An 11,994-nucleotide genomic window follows, 5' to 3' on the forward strand; every position below is an offset into this window, starting at 1 on the left:
TTTTAAGTTCTGTCTCATTTTTGTTTGTTTGTTGGTTTGTGGAAAAGGCAACTTTATAAACTCACATATCTCAACATTTTAAACCAAACAGCTAAACATTTAAAAATTCTTATTCCCAGGAGAAAAGTATAAAAATCTTTCCAATGTTACTTCATGTTGCAATTTAGCAACCACCAATAAGGTATGCCTCTTACCATGGGGTGATGTGTTGGTTCTTTGTCTTAAGATAACTACATAAAAGACTGTTGCTTACACACTAGGAAAACCACCGTCTGCATACTAACCTGGCCCAGTCCAGGCATACCTCCTCCAAGTCTAAGAAGTCTGTCCATATTTCTAGAAAACAGAAACAAAGGCAAACGTTCCTAAGCACAAAAGTGTTTACTCAATTGCTATCTATATAATTCACCTTCAGTCACTCAGTATGTCAAAAATATTGGTGGTAATTACAACACAACATCAGACTTCCTGTTAATTAACACCACATATTAATTCAAGAAGCTGTCTTCCATGCTAATTAACAGACCTTATTTTACTGCTTTGGTTTTGGGTTATCCCCAGTTTTAAAGACAAGCAATCTTAGCATACTTTCAAAACTTTGCTATCCTTAAGTTAATTATATTTTCTTATTGTTACCTAATAAAGTACCTGGTTGGAGGGGGGAGGGGGAGTGCCTAGAATGCTTATCATATGTATGATTGAATTTCCTTCAATTTGTTCAGAGTGTACAAATAAAAATCTACACTTTTAAATTAAATTTTAACATCCTCATTAGTAAGTGCTGTGCTAATTAACTTACGGCTTGTCAGTTATCATCAAAACTACATGTGAAAGACATTGTAAGTAGATTACAGATCTCTGAATTAACATCAAAGGCTTTTTAAAAATGAACTCATTATATTAAAAGAAAATACTATAAACATAAACTGCATTAAGGAGTGTTCTAGAGCCCACACAGATACACTCCTATCAGATTCTGTAGAGACGTACATCCCTTCACAGCTGCTACTCTCAACCACAATTTAGAGTTCATTATTACAACTTTGAGATATCAGTTTATCTTCAGCATCTGGAATAACTAAAGAAGATACTCATAAGCATGAGAACTAAAGGAAAGAAATGGCAGTTGTACTCACATGGTCCCAGAAACAGAACAAGGAATCAAATTATTCAAACGAACTGCAGTGTGACTAAGTACATAAAAATGAAAACAAAGCACTTTGTAACTTTAAAACTATTACTGAGCCTTAAAATGTATGTGCCTTCTTCTTCAGTGTATAATTTAGATCATCACAAATTATAATCTAAACCAAGTGCTGAGAGATTAAGAATTTTTGTTCATGCTTTATCAATTAGAAAGGCTGCAAACTAAACCTCAATAACATACTTAAATTATTACAATTCTGCCCAATTATGTTTGTTGAATCAACTGGTAACAACTTTGACAATTGTAACATCACAAACTTCAGTCTGCATATAGAAAGGCACACACAAAAGATAAAGACATGAACAGCACATTGGCTGATGTAAACATCATGCCCTGTATCAAGAAGCCACATGAAATACCTCTCAAGCCCCCTTCCAGACTCCACCACTCCAGACAGGTGGGATTCTGCCTTCTAACAGTACAAAATAGTTCTGCTGTTTTCAAACTGAATAAAAACAGAATCATAGACTCTTTTTGGTATTTTTTTTTTTTTTGGTCTGACTTTTTCTTTCACACAACATGTTTATGAGATTCACAACAGATGAATTCATCTGTACAAATGAGAAGGCAAGAAAATTTGGTATTTCAGACAAGATCTAATCTTCACAACCATGCTTATCTGCCTAATTATAATTACAAATAACATACTCATCAAGTTCCTCAACTTGATGAATATCTAAAGGGATTCAATAAAGTCCCTTTTAGACAACCCTGTGTATTTTTAAATATTAAAGATTATTTTCTCTAAAATATATTTCTAAAGAAGAAAAATTCTTTTGAACCATTTCAAGTTCACAAACCTAAAGAATCAATGGAGGTGGCAACATACACTTCGGAATACATATCCATATATGTACATATCCACCCGTTCATTCTAGGCCAAAGTCGGCTCCCAGCTGTGTTAGTTTATCTACTTTCCCTGTGCTGTTTCTGATGACATTACTCAGACTCCAGATGCTGTGAATATACATGAGCGATGTGGGGAGCAGAGGGAAAGAAAATCTGGCAGGTCAAATTTGTGTTTTTCACAAAATTAGATGTCTGAGCAAACAGGAAAAGATATTGAACAAATTAAAACACTTAAGATGAACACATTTTATAAAAATACTAACATTTGGAAATGAAATATATTGATAAATATTCTAAATCACTCAACTTCTAAAATCTGGATATCACACATATTCATAATTTGAAGCCTGTTAAAAAGATAATACATTTACATAGTATCTATCATATCCTAAAACAACAGTTAAAAATAAAATACATTCTTAAACCTCACCTGTTCAGTAACTGTAATTCTTACAGTGTTAAACTTCAATTTGTTGAATTTGACAAATTTGTTATTAACTCCAAGTCTTGCTAATTCTGGCAGATACAATTTTTCACAAGTGGTTTTTCCTCTCTCCTAAAAAGGAAAGGTACTTAATTATTTTGAGAATTGAGAACATTTTATTACCCCCCCCCCCAAAAAAAAAGAAGCAAAAACCTGCAAATGAAATAGAAGTCACCATTTCCCCAATGCTGGCTCTAAAACCAAGTTTCAATAATTATCTTGAGAGCACAGACTTATTAAGCACCTAAGCAGATATTATACATCGAGATTACTCTGTTACACTGTGTTTATGTTGTGCTTTTTTACAGACTTTGAAGACTGACATTTTATAGCTTTCAGTATTCCTTGAGGTCTTTTAAAGAATAATATTTACTTATCTTTTAAGAAAGAATTTAAAAATCACTCTACTATATAATAGTATAGGTTGCAGCCGCATAGGAGGAACAACCAGTACCCACTGAACTAACCAGTACCCACTGGGACTAAACTACCAACCAAAGAAAACACATGGTAGGACTCATGGCTCTATCTGCATATGCAGCAGAGGATGGCCTAATTGGTCATCAATGGGAGGAGAGGCCCTTGGTCCTGTGAAGGTTCTATGCCCCAGTGCAGGGGACTGCCAGGGCCAGGAGTGGATGGGTTGGGGAGCAGAGTGAGGGGGGAAGGGATAGGGGGTTTTCAGAGGATAAACTAGAAAAGGGGATAACATTTGAAATGTAAATAAAGAAAATATCTAATAAAAAAATTCTATACTTATGCATATAGGACCCTACTAGTGTTATTTTTCTTTTATCTTGAAAATTGGACCACTATGATCCTGCAATTAGTTCATCATTTATTTATTCACAAATATAATGAAAATAATAAGAACATATAAAGTGCTAAGAGTTATAAAATGTAAAGAGGAATAGTGTTAGAGCAACACTATTATTCTATAATTACTACAATGTGGCCCAAAGCTTTCAAAAAGATGCTGGACACCCTGAGTTTGAAGCCAGTCTAACACAGTAAAGTTTTGTCAAAACCTACAACAAAACACTACTATTCTTTCTTTCCCCCTTCCCTCTCTGAACACACTTCAGAATTTAGAACTCTAGATTTTCCACTCATAATCGCAAAGGGATAAACACTGAGGGAAAAAAGTTGCAAACAGTAAGTCTTGGGACTACTGACACTCAGAGCCATGTGGGGACTGTACAGTGGGTAACTCAGGGTTTAGCAGTATCTTTAACGTCTATACATTATATGTCAGCAGAAATAACTAATGTGACAGTAAACAAATGTCTCCAGACATTGCTAAATGTCTCTTGGAAGGGCAAAATCACTCAATTGAGAAGCATTTCTATAAAGATAATCTGATACTATGAATCTTGGGACAACAATATCCTTTTTCAAACTTATGAACCAAGGAGTTCTGGAAAACAATTTGGCAGTTGTTCAAAAATGTAAACACAGAATTACTATATCGTCTTGGTTTCTATTCCTTGAAATATGCTACAAAGTATTTAAGACATGTCTTTCAAACAAGACACTTACATACATGTATATAGCATTGGGATTCACAATAGTCAAAATATGGAAATAGTCCAAATGCCTACCACATGGTGAAAAATTCTATCATATATACATACAATAGAGTGCATTGAATATTATGTGGCTATAAAAAGGAACAAAATTATGACACATATTGTAGTGGCTATTCTTGGTTGTCAACTTGACTATATTTGGAATGAACTACAATCCAGAATTGGAAGGCTCACCAGTGACCCTTATCTGGAGGCTTGGAGATCCTTATCTGGATCTTGGTATGGAGATCTTGAGACATAGTGGCTATGGATTCCAGAAGATTAAATCTCCGAGTTTAAGGAGATTTAATCTGGGCTACATCATCTGGGATTAAAGGTGTGGTGGAACACCTTGGACTTCCATTCACAGCTGCGACTGAACCATTGTTGGGAATTGGGCTGCCGACTGTAAGTCATCAATAAATTCTTTTACTATATAGAGACTATCCATAAGTTCTGTGACTCTAGAGAACCCTGACTAATACACATGTATATTACAATTTGGTCGAACCTGGAAATATTATGTAAAGGCTGGAAAGGTAGCCCAGTCACTGAGTGCTTGCCTAGGTGTATAAAAAGATCTGAGTTCAATCCCTAGCACAAGAAGGAAGGAAGGAAGGAAGGAAGGAAGGAAGGAAGGGAGGGAGGGAGGGAGGGAGGGAGGGAGGGAGGGAGGGAGGGAGTAGTAGGAAGCCAGATCTTAAAGGTGACATATGTAATGGTTTTAACTTCTAAGTCGACACAACCTGGAATCACTTGAGTTGAGAAGAGTTCAATAAGAGATTATCTAGGTCAGGCTGGCTTGTAGGGACTCACTGTCCTGACTGCCTTTATTATATGGACAGACAGAGGCAGGAATTGGGTGAAACCATTACCGGGTTTGAGACCCTAGACTGTAAGAATAGAGGAGACTAGCCGAGTACTAGGCACACACTCACTCCTTACCCTGTTACTAACTGTCGATGTAAAGGCACTACCTGCTTCAAATTCCTACCCTCACTTCTCCAAAATGATGATGGACTACCAACTGAATTTGTAAGACAACAGCGATTCCTTTCTCCCATAAGTTGCTTTTATTACAGTAACAGAGACATCATGTGATTCCACGTAAGTGAAACATAAAATAACCTATTAGATGAAATGTAGACAATTGAACCTTATAGTATTTCCATAAATAGTTGACTTTGATAGATTCCCTCACCCCTGTCGCCACTCCTTTTCCCCATCTCCATGTCCCCTTCCACTTTCCACCATTCCACTCCCAGTATTCCCTCCCACGTTCATGTTGTATTTGTTACCCTTCCCATTTCTCCTTTAAAAAAATTGTTTTTTTATTTTATGTATATGAGTACACTGTAGCTGTAGAGATGGTTGTGAACCATCATGTGGTTGCTGGGACCTTCGTAAGAGCAGTTACTGCTCTTAACTGCTGAGTCATCTCTCCACCCCCCTTTTTCCTTTTTAAAGCTGTTTCTCCCTTTAAAAGACCCCTGTAAACTTTCCTGATCTCTACCCACACTCAATCTCACACAAATACATATTTATAAAAATTAGAAGACAGGATCAGCATGAGAGAGAACATGTGATATTTGTCTTGATGAGCCTAGGTGACCTCACTTAACTATTTTCCAGTTTCATCCATTTTCTTGCAAATTTCACAATTTCCTTTTTCTTTACAATTTAATAAAATCACATTGCATGGACCACATTTCCCCTGTCCATTTCCTTGTTATTGTCAACACAGCAGCAATAAACATGGATATGCAAGTATCCCATGATAGGCCACAGGATTCTTTGGTTGTATACCCAGGAGTGGCAAAGAAGTTAGGTCTTGTGTTAAATGCATGTTAAATGTTGTTTCTATTAAAAAACAAAACAAAACAAAACAAAACTCCTACACAACCACTTTGACTTCCATACATAGTGCACAGGTTTGTACCTGTTTCTTCCCCCACGCCCTCATCAGTGTGGGGCTCCTGTGCTGGTCATTCAGCCTGGGAGGAGATGGAGTTCTAGGGTAGCTTTACTTTGTTGTTTCTCTGGGGGCTAAAGTGATGGAAACTTTTAAAAATGCCTACTGACCATTTGTGTTTCTGCTTTTAAGAAACACTCTCTCAACTCATTAGCCATTTGCTGACTAGCAGCTTTTTCTTAACAAACATTTATTTCTATTTATGTGTGTACACATCATTTGTGTGTGGGGGGGTGGTTTTGATTTTTTTTGATGTTTAATTTTGTGGTTCTTTATATACTCTAGATACTAACCCCTCTGTCTAAAGTAATAGCTGGCAAAAATTTTCTCCTATTCTGCAGGCTGTCTGTTCACTGGTAAGATCTTTGTTTTTTGCTGTATAGAAGCTTTTTTTTTTTTATTTCATGTAATCCCATTTGTCAACTAATTGGTATTTATAAATCTAAAAATAAAATGTTTTACAATCGAAGCAGATATGATGGCTCTCCTTCATTCAACAAAATCATGAGCTGTCAATGTTTTTTTAAAAAGTATTACAAGTGGGAAGATGAAAAGCTCTGGAAATGGTTGGTAATAATACAGTGATTCAACAAAGCAAATATACTAAACACTGCAGAACTACATACCAAAAGGTTAAAATGATACATTTTACCAAGTCTATTTTACACCACACCACACACAGACACACACACACACACACACAAACACAACAAAACAAAATAAATCAGGGCCTACTACAAATGTACCAACACTTGAGGATTTTTTGGCAGTCCTGAGGATTGAGCCCATTGAACCACGCTAGGCAAGCTTTCTGTTACTAAACTATATATACCTCCAGTTCCTATCAAGAAATTTGAAATACAGAACTCATCTTCACAAGAGACATATATTCCAGGGATTCACGCATGGAAAATAGTGAGCAATTAGCTACACTCAAAGGACGTTGTTCATCTGAGTTACCTCAACTTTCAAAATCAGAAAAGTACAGAATAACAACTTACATATGCTACATGTACAACTAACATCTCAAATATAATTTTCCCAATCTTTATTTCATATCGTCAAGTTATTAATAAGATGATCTAGGGGTGCAAGAAACAAACAGTGCCCTGGGATGAGATAAATAATGACAACTATTTTCCTTAGCATATGGGGGTCAATGCAGTCACCCTGCAGGAGGAGCCAGGAAGGCAGCATTGTCTCTAACACTCATTCTTCAGTCAATTACCTCTCCTTAATTTTCTCATTCAAAAGAAGAGAATAGAGAACGTCTGTTTCATACAGCTGTTTAGAAATCAATGCACACAGGAAAACATTTAACACAACCATAGGCATAAAACAAGCAAACGATGAATGCTACTTTTATAACAGCACTTACCATCTTAGAATGGCCACCCTTCTTTCTCACTCTGAAGCCACTTAGAAGGCCATAGAACACCAGGTATATTCACAGAAATAAATCCATCATATTGGAGACATTTTCAGAATTCAGCAAAAAGGTTCACAAGTTAAACTGTACACAGTAACATAAAAGTGAGGGTGTCGTTGTTTTTGTTTGGGGTTTTTTGGTGGGTGGGGTTCAAAACAGGGTTTCTCTGTGTAGTCCTGGATCTCACTCTGTAGACCAGGCTAAGCCTAAAACTCACAAAGATCTGCCTGCGTCTGCCTCTGCCTCCAAGTCATGAGGCATAACCACCCGGCTAAAAGAGAATATCTTCAATTCTCAGAAACAGAAGCAATGTAAAAGGTTTGTAGATCCAAACTAAGTTTCCACCTATCAAAAAACTGAGGATTTAAGAGCCCACTTATAATAGATTCACTTTGGTATTTTCTTTAATCTATTTTATTTTGATGTGTGTGTGTTTATCTGCATGCATGAATGCATACCATATGAATGTCTGGTGCCCCTTAAGATCCAGAAAAGGGTGTCAGATCCTCTGAACATGGGTGCTGGAAGCTGAACCTGAATCCTGTGGCTCTTACAAGTGCTGCTAGGCACTGAGCCCCTTCTCTGTCTATCCCTGATATAACTTCTCTTAACACATTTCTTACCACGAGATGAAGTGTTTTACATACCCAGGATAACATCACATACATAGCGATATTCAGAACCCTGATTAGCAACACCCTGATTAGCAACGAGTCTAAAACAAGTATCTACTTTGAAGGTTGATGACTTGCCACTTAATCTCTCAGGGTAAGAGCTGACTAAAATGTAATTATTTTTAGATCATGTTCATGTTGGCTTTATATCAGTTCTCCAATATTTATAGGCACTACACGGAACAATGACTACCTAAAAAGCAGATCCTTCAGAGTTGAATGAGTTTACATTTCCCACCTTCCTAGGGATACTAACACATCAAAACTACCTAGACTTCATTTAAAATCATGAAGCATTTAGTCATTCAGGCTTTACATTGTATCTCCTACTTTACTGGTTTACTCCCCATTCCTCTATGCAAATATTAATACTCTCAAACTAATAGTAAATCCTTTCAAACTACTCCATATTTAGGATCCCACTATATTTCAAATTCAATTCCTCTGTTCTCTGATTTGTGGAAGATAGGAACTTCGTCCCTACTTTTTCCAGTACAATCAGAACTGGAGCTAAAATTAAATGTAACTCTTTAAGTAGGATTTTTCCCCCCACCTTTTGGTTTTTATAAGACTTATGAGCCAGGGTCTCACCAGCCAGGACCTTGCCATAGACCCGCTGGTCTCACAGGTGCAGCAATCCTACCACCTCTGCTTGGGAATACTGGAATTACAACATTTGAAAAGCAAGACTGGGAGCCACCAGCAAGGAGGCTTAGCAACTGAAGGGCTTACTGCTTAGCCTGATGTCTTAGTTTGAGCCCCAGAACCCAAATGGTTGAAGTGCTGAACTGACTTCTGGATGCCATCAGACTTTTTCTTCTCCCCTCTTCACAGCCATTATATCCAACTGTCTCCACCTGTATCTGTCTGCCCCCCACCCCCTCGCCTACAAACACCAATCAGTGAATCAGTATTTTAAAAATTAAAAAACAGGATTCCACTCCAACCTCCATGTAGAAGACTGCGAATTTAGCCTTAAAAGAAATATAGCTATCTACCACATGGTCACTGATTACAACGTCTAAGCAAAATATTCGCCAAAAAGGCCCAACTGCTTCCTGTTACTGATTTTCAAATGATTCTGAATCTAGGTACTAGGTATAGTGTTTATATGGCAAGTATACAAAGGAGATGAATCCAGTCCCTGAAGTTAAAAATCCAGCTTTTAACTACAATAGCAATGTTTTATTATCAAAGATCTTACTGGGTGGGGGTGGGATGAACATCCCGAATCCAACAGGTGAGAGTAAAATAAAAGATCAGAACTTCAAAATGTTGTTCTTTTGACAAGATTTAACTTTGTTTTAGACAAATTCAAGACAACTTTCAGTTCTTTACCAAAACACCTTCCTATAGTTAACGATGAGCCGCTGTCTACCTTGATTATCTCTACATATACAACCTATGCACTTTAACACATACGATTTATTTGTATTGTTTTCATTGTGTTGGGGGGGGAGGGTATCTACACATCAGTACAGGTACCCCAGGACATCTGCAGGGCTGGAGTTACAATCCATTGTGAGTCGCTGGATATGGGTGCTGCGAATAGAACCCAGGTACTCTGCAGGAGCTCTCTCAAGGCCCTAAACAATAAAATTTAAACATTAAAAAACAAACCACTGGCAAGACAGGCACCGTTATATTAATTATCCACATTGACAATCTGTCCAGTTTCCAACTTCAACGTTAAGTGCTTGTCTTGTTACTTTACTTACATTATGTTTGCAGCAGTACAAACAACTTTTAGGCTGGGTACTGATGCACATACCTGTAATGCCAACACTACACTGTGGAGGCTAAAGCAGGAAGATCCCATCAGGCAGTGGTTAGCCTGGGCTGTGTAGGGAGAAGCCATCTCAAAAACAAACAGAAAAGCAGACCCACCAGCAGCCTGACCTATAATCGGTTACACAGACCAGGCCGGCCTCAAACAGCCGGAGATTCTCCCCACCTTTTTCTCCCTAGTACTGGGAGTGTTCACATGAGAACTGTATTTCTTTGCTAACTTTTAAGGCCTCTTATATTCTCTAATTCTGGCATTAGAAGTGTTTGCCACTGTCTTCAAGTTTCTATTGCTGTGAAGAGACACTATGACCACAGCACCTCTTGTAGAAAACATTTCATTGGGGCTGGCTTACAGGTTCATTTTCATCATGGTGAGAAGAAGCACAGTGGCATGCAGGCAGACATGGTACCTCAGAGTTCTACATCTCGATCCACACGCAGCAGGAGACTGTGTGCCACACTTGAGCATATGACACCTCAAAGCCCACCCCAACAGTGACACACTTCCTTCAGCAAAGCCACACCCCCTAATAGTGCCACTCCCTTATGGGCCTATTGGGGGCAATTACAAACTACCACAGCCACGACGTGGAACTTTGTTGTCACTTTAACTTTTTTTCACTCCGTGCTAAAGTGGAATTACATGCCTTTAACTTCAACACTTGGTAAACTGAGGCAGGATTGTATTAATTTAAGGCCAGCCTGGTGTACATAATTAGTTTTAGACCAAGCAGATATACTGAGTAAGAACCTATCTCCAAATTAATAAGTAAACAAAGCGTCCCCAAATTGCTTAAGATTCTTTTGAAATGCGGGCATCATTCTTTGACAGACACTTGAGTTCGGTAGACCCACGGGAAAACTGAGTTCTAATAACCCGCAGCAGCGGTAGTTGATTTCTACTTTACTCAAAAATGGACATGTAACCAATTCACGGACCAGTACTCAAGTGGAGCAATACAAGAAGTAATGGCAAAGCAGGAATAACCCAGCTTTATTCTAAAAACATTCAGGATTAAAAGCATGCCTCTCTGAAGGTTTTTAAAGCTAGCAGGACAAACGATTACGCGAACATGCACGCTCCTGAAATTCGGTCCATCCTCGCTCCTTTTCTTCCCTGGACTGGAAGTTTTTCAATACAGGAAGATCTAAAGACGAACACAAGTAGACCATAAACAGGGTCCTGCCAGTTGATGGGTTAAAGGTTCCCAAGCTAGAGAGAAGCAGAAACGTTTGCAAGGAGATGACATCCAGCCCTAACCTTGCCGGACACCCGGAGGTGAAGGAAGAAAGGACCAAGGGGCCCGCGCTCCCATCAGGCCCCGGACTCCACCGGCAACCTGGCTGGGCAACGTGACTCAGGAAAGCCCAAGGCTTGCGGCGGCCTAGCGAGGCAGGCTCCCGGACGTCCCAGGCCCGCCTCGGGGCTCGGCTGAGGCCGCCTGAAGAGAGCTCGCGGTCTGCATCCTACCTGGCCTTGCGGCGACGCGGCGGCGAGGGCAGCGCCCCACACTCAACAAGGACCTGGCTCGGAGAACCGGCGATGAATCAGCCCGATTCCATTCAAAAGAGTCGCCCAGGCCTCTGCTGAGAAGTACTTCCGGGTTCCCGGCTTCCTTCAGCTTCCTTTCCTCTACGGCCAATTGGAGTCCGCCGGGGAGCGGAGCCGGCTGGGGGGGCGGAGCCGGCTGGGGGCGGAGGAGCACACGGCGCACGCGCAGGCCGCCTGGCCCTGGTTCCCGGGAAGTCAGGCGAGCTGCTCTGCCCTCCTGGTTTTCTCACAGCGCCTATCCTGCTTCACTGAGGTCTCCATGCTTTGGGAGTTTTGGAGTTATCAGCTTTGTGGAGGCTAGAATCGGCTTGGTTCTGTCCTTTGCCTTTGTGGCCTTCCTCAAAATGTAAAAGGTTGAATTAAGGTTTTCTTGGTCACTTGAAAAGCAAAAATTAAAGGGGTGGGGGATAAGGAGATGGTTAGAAATAAACAGGCTCTTTCCGCATCCGAGTTTACCTCTTCTTGCCTTCA

General features: G+C 39.4%; 1 protein-coding gene across 3 annotated transcripts in view; it reads right to left on the reverse strand.

Annotated features, from left to right (window-relative positions):
• The window catches only part of Psmd14 (proteasome 26S subunit, non-ATPase 14), a 90,770-nt gene extending 79,160 nt beyond the window's left edge, over positions 1-11,610 (reverse strand). The window contains exons 1-3 of one of the 3 annotated variants that reach the window (XM_021186006.3): positions 11,443-11,610; positions 2,487-2,612; positions 285-336 (exon numbers count right to left, since the gene is read on the reverse strand). In XM_021186006.3, the coding sequence (XP_021041665.1) occupies positions 285-332 (48 nt within the window). In that variant the 5' untranslated portion in view covers positions 333-336; positions 2,487-2,612; positions 11,443-11,610. Of the gene's footprint in view, positions 1-284; positions 337-2,486; positions 2,613-10,324; positions 10,344-11,232; positions 11,310-11,442 lie in introns of those variants that run through there. The other 2 variants (XM_029470729.2, XM_085834851.1) reach the window with 2 other exon arrangements.
• Between the last annotated feature and the right edge of the window lie 384 nt (positions 11,611-11,994).

Source organism: Mus caroli, unplaced genomic scaffold (assembly GCF_978045245.1).
Source record: "Mus caroli unplaced genomic scaffold, Mus_caroli_1 scaffold_2, whole genome shotgun sequence".
Classification (NCBI taxonomy): domain Eukaryota; kingdom Metazoa; phylum Chordata; class Mammalia; order Rodentia; family Muridae; genus Mus; species Mus caroli.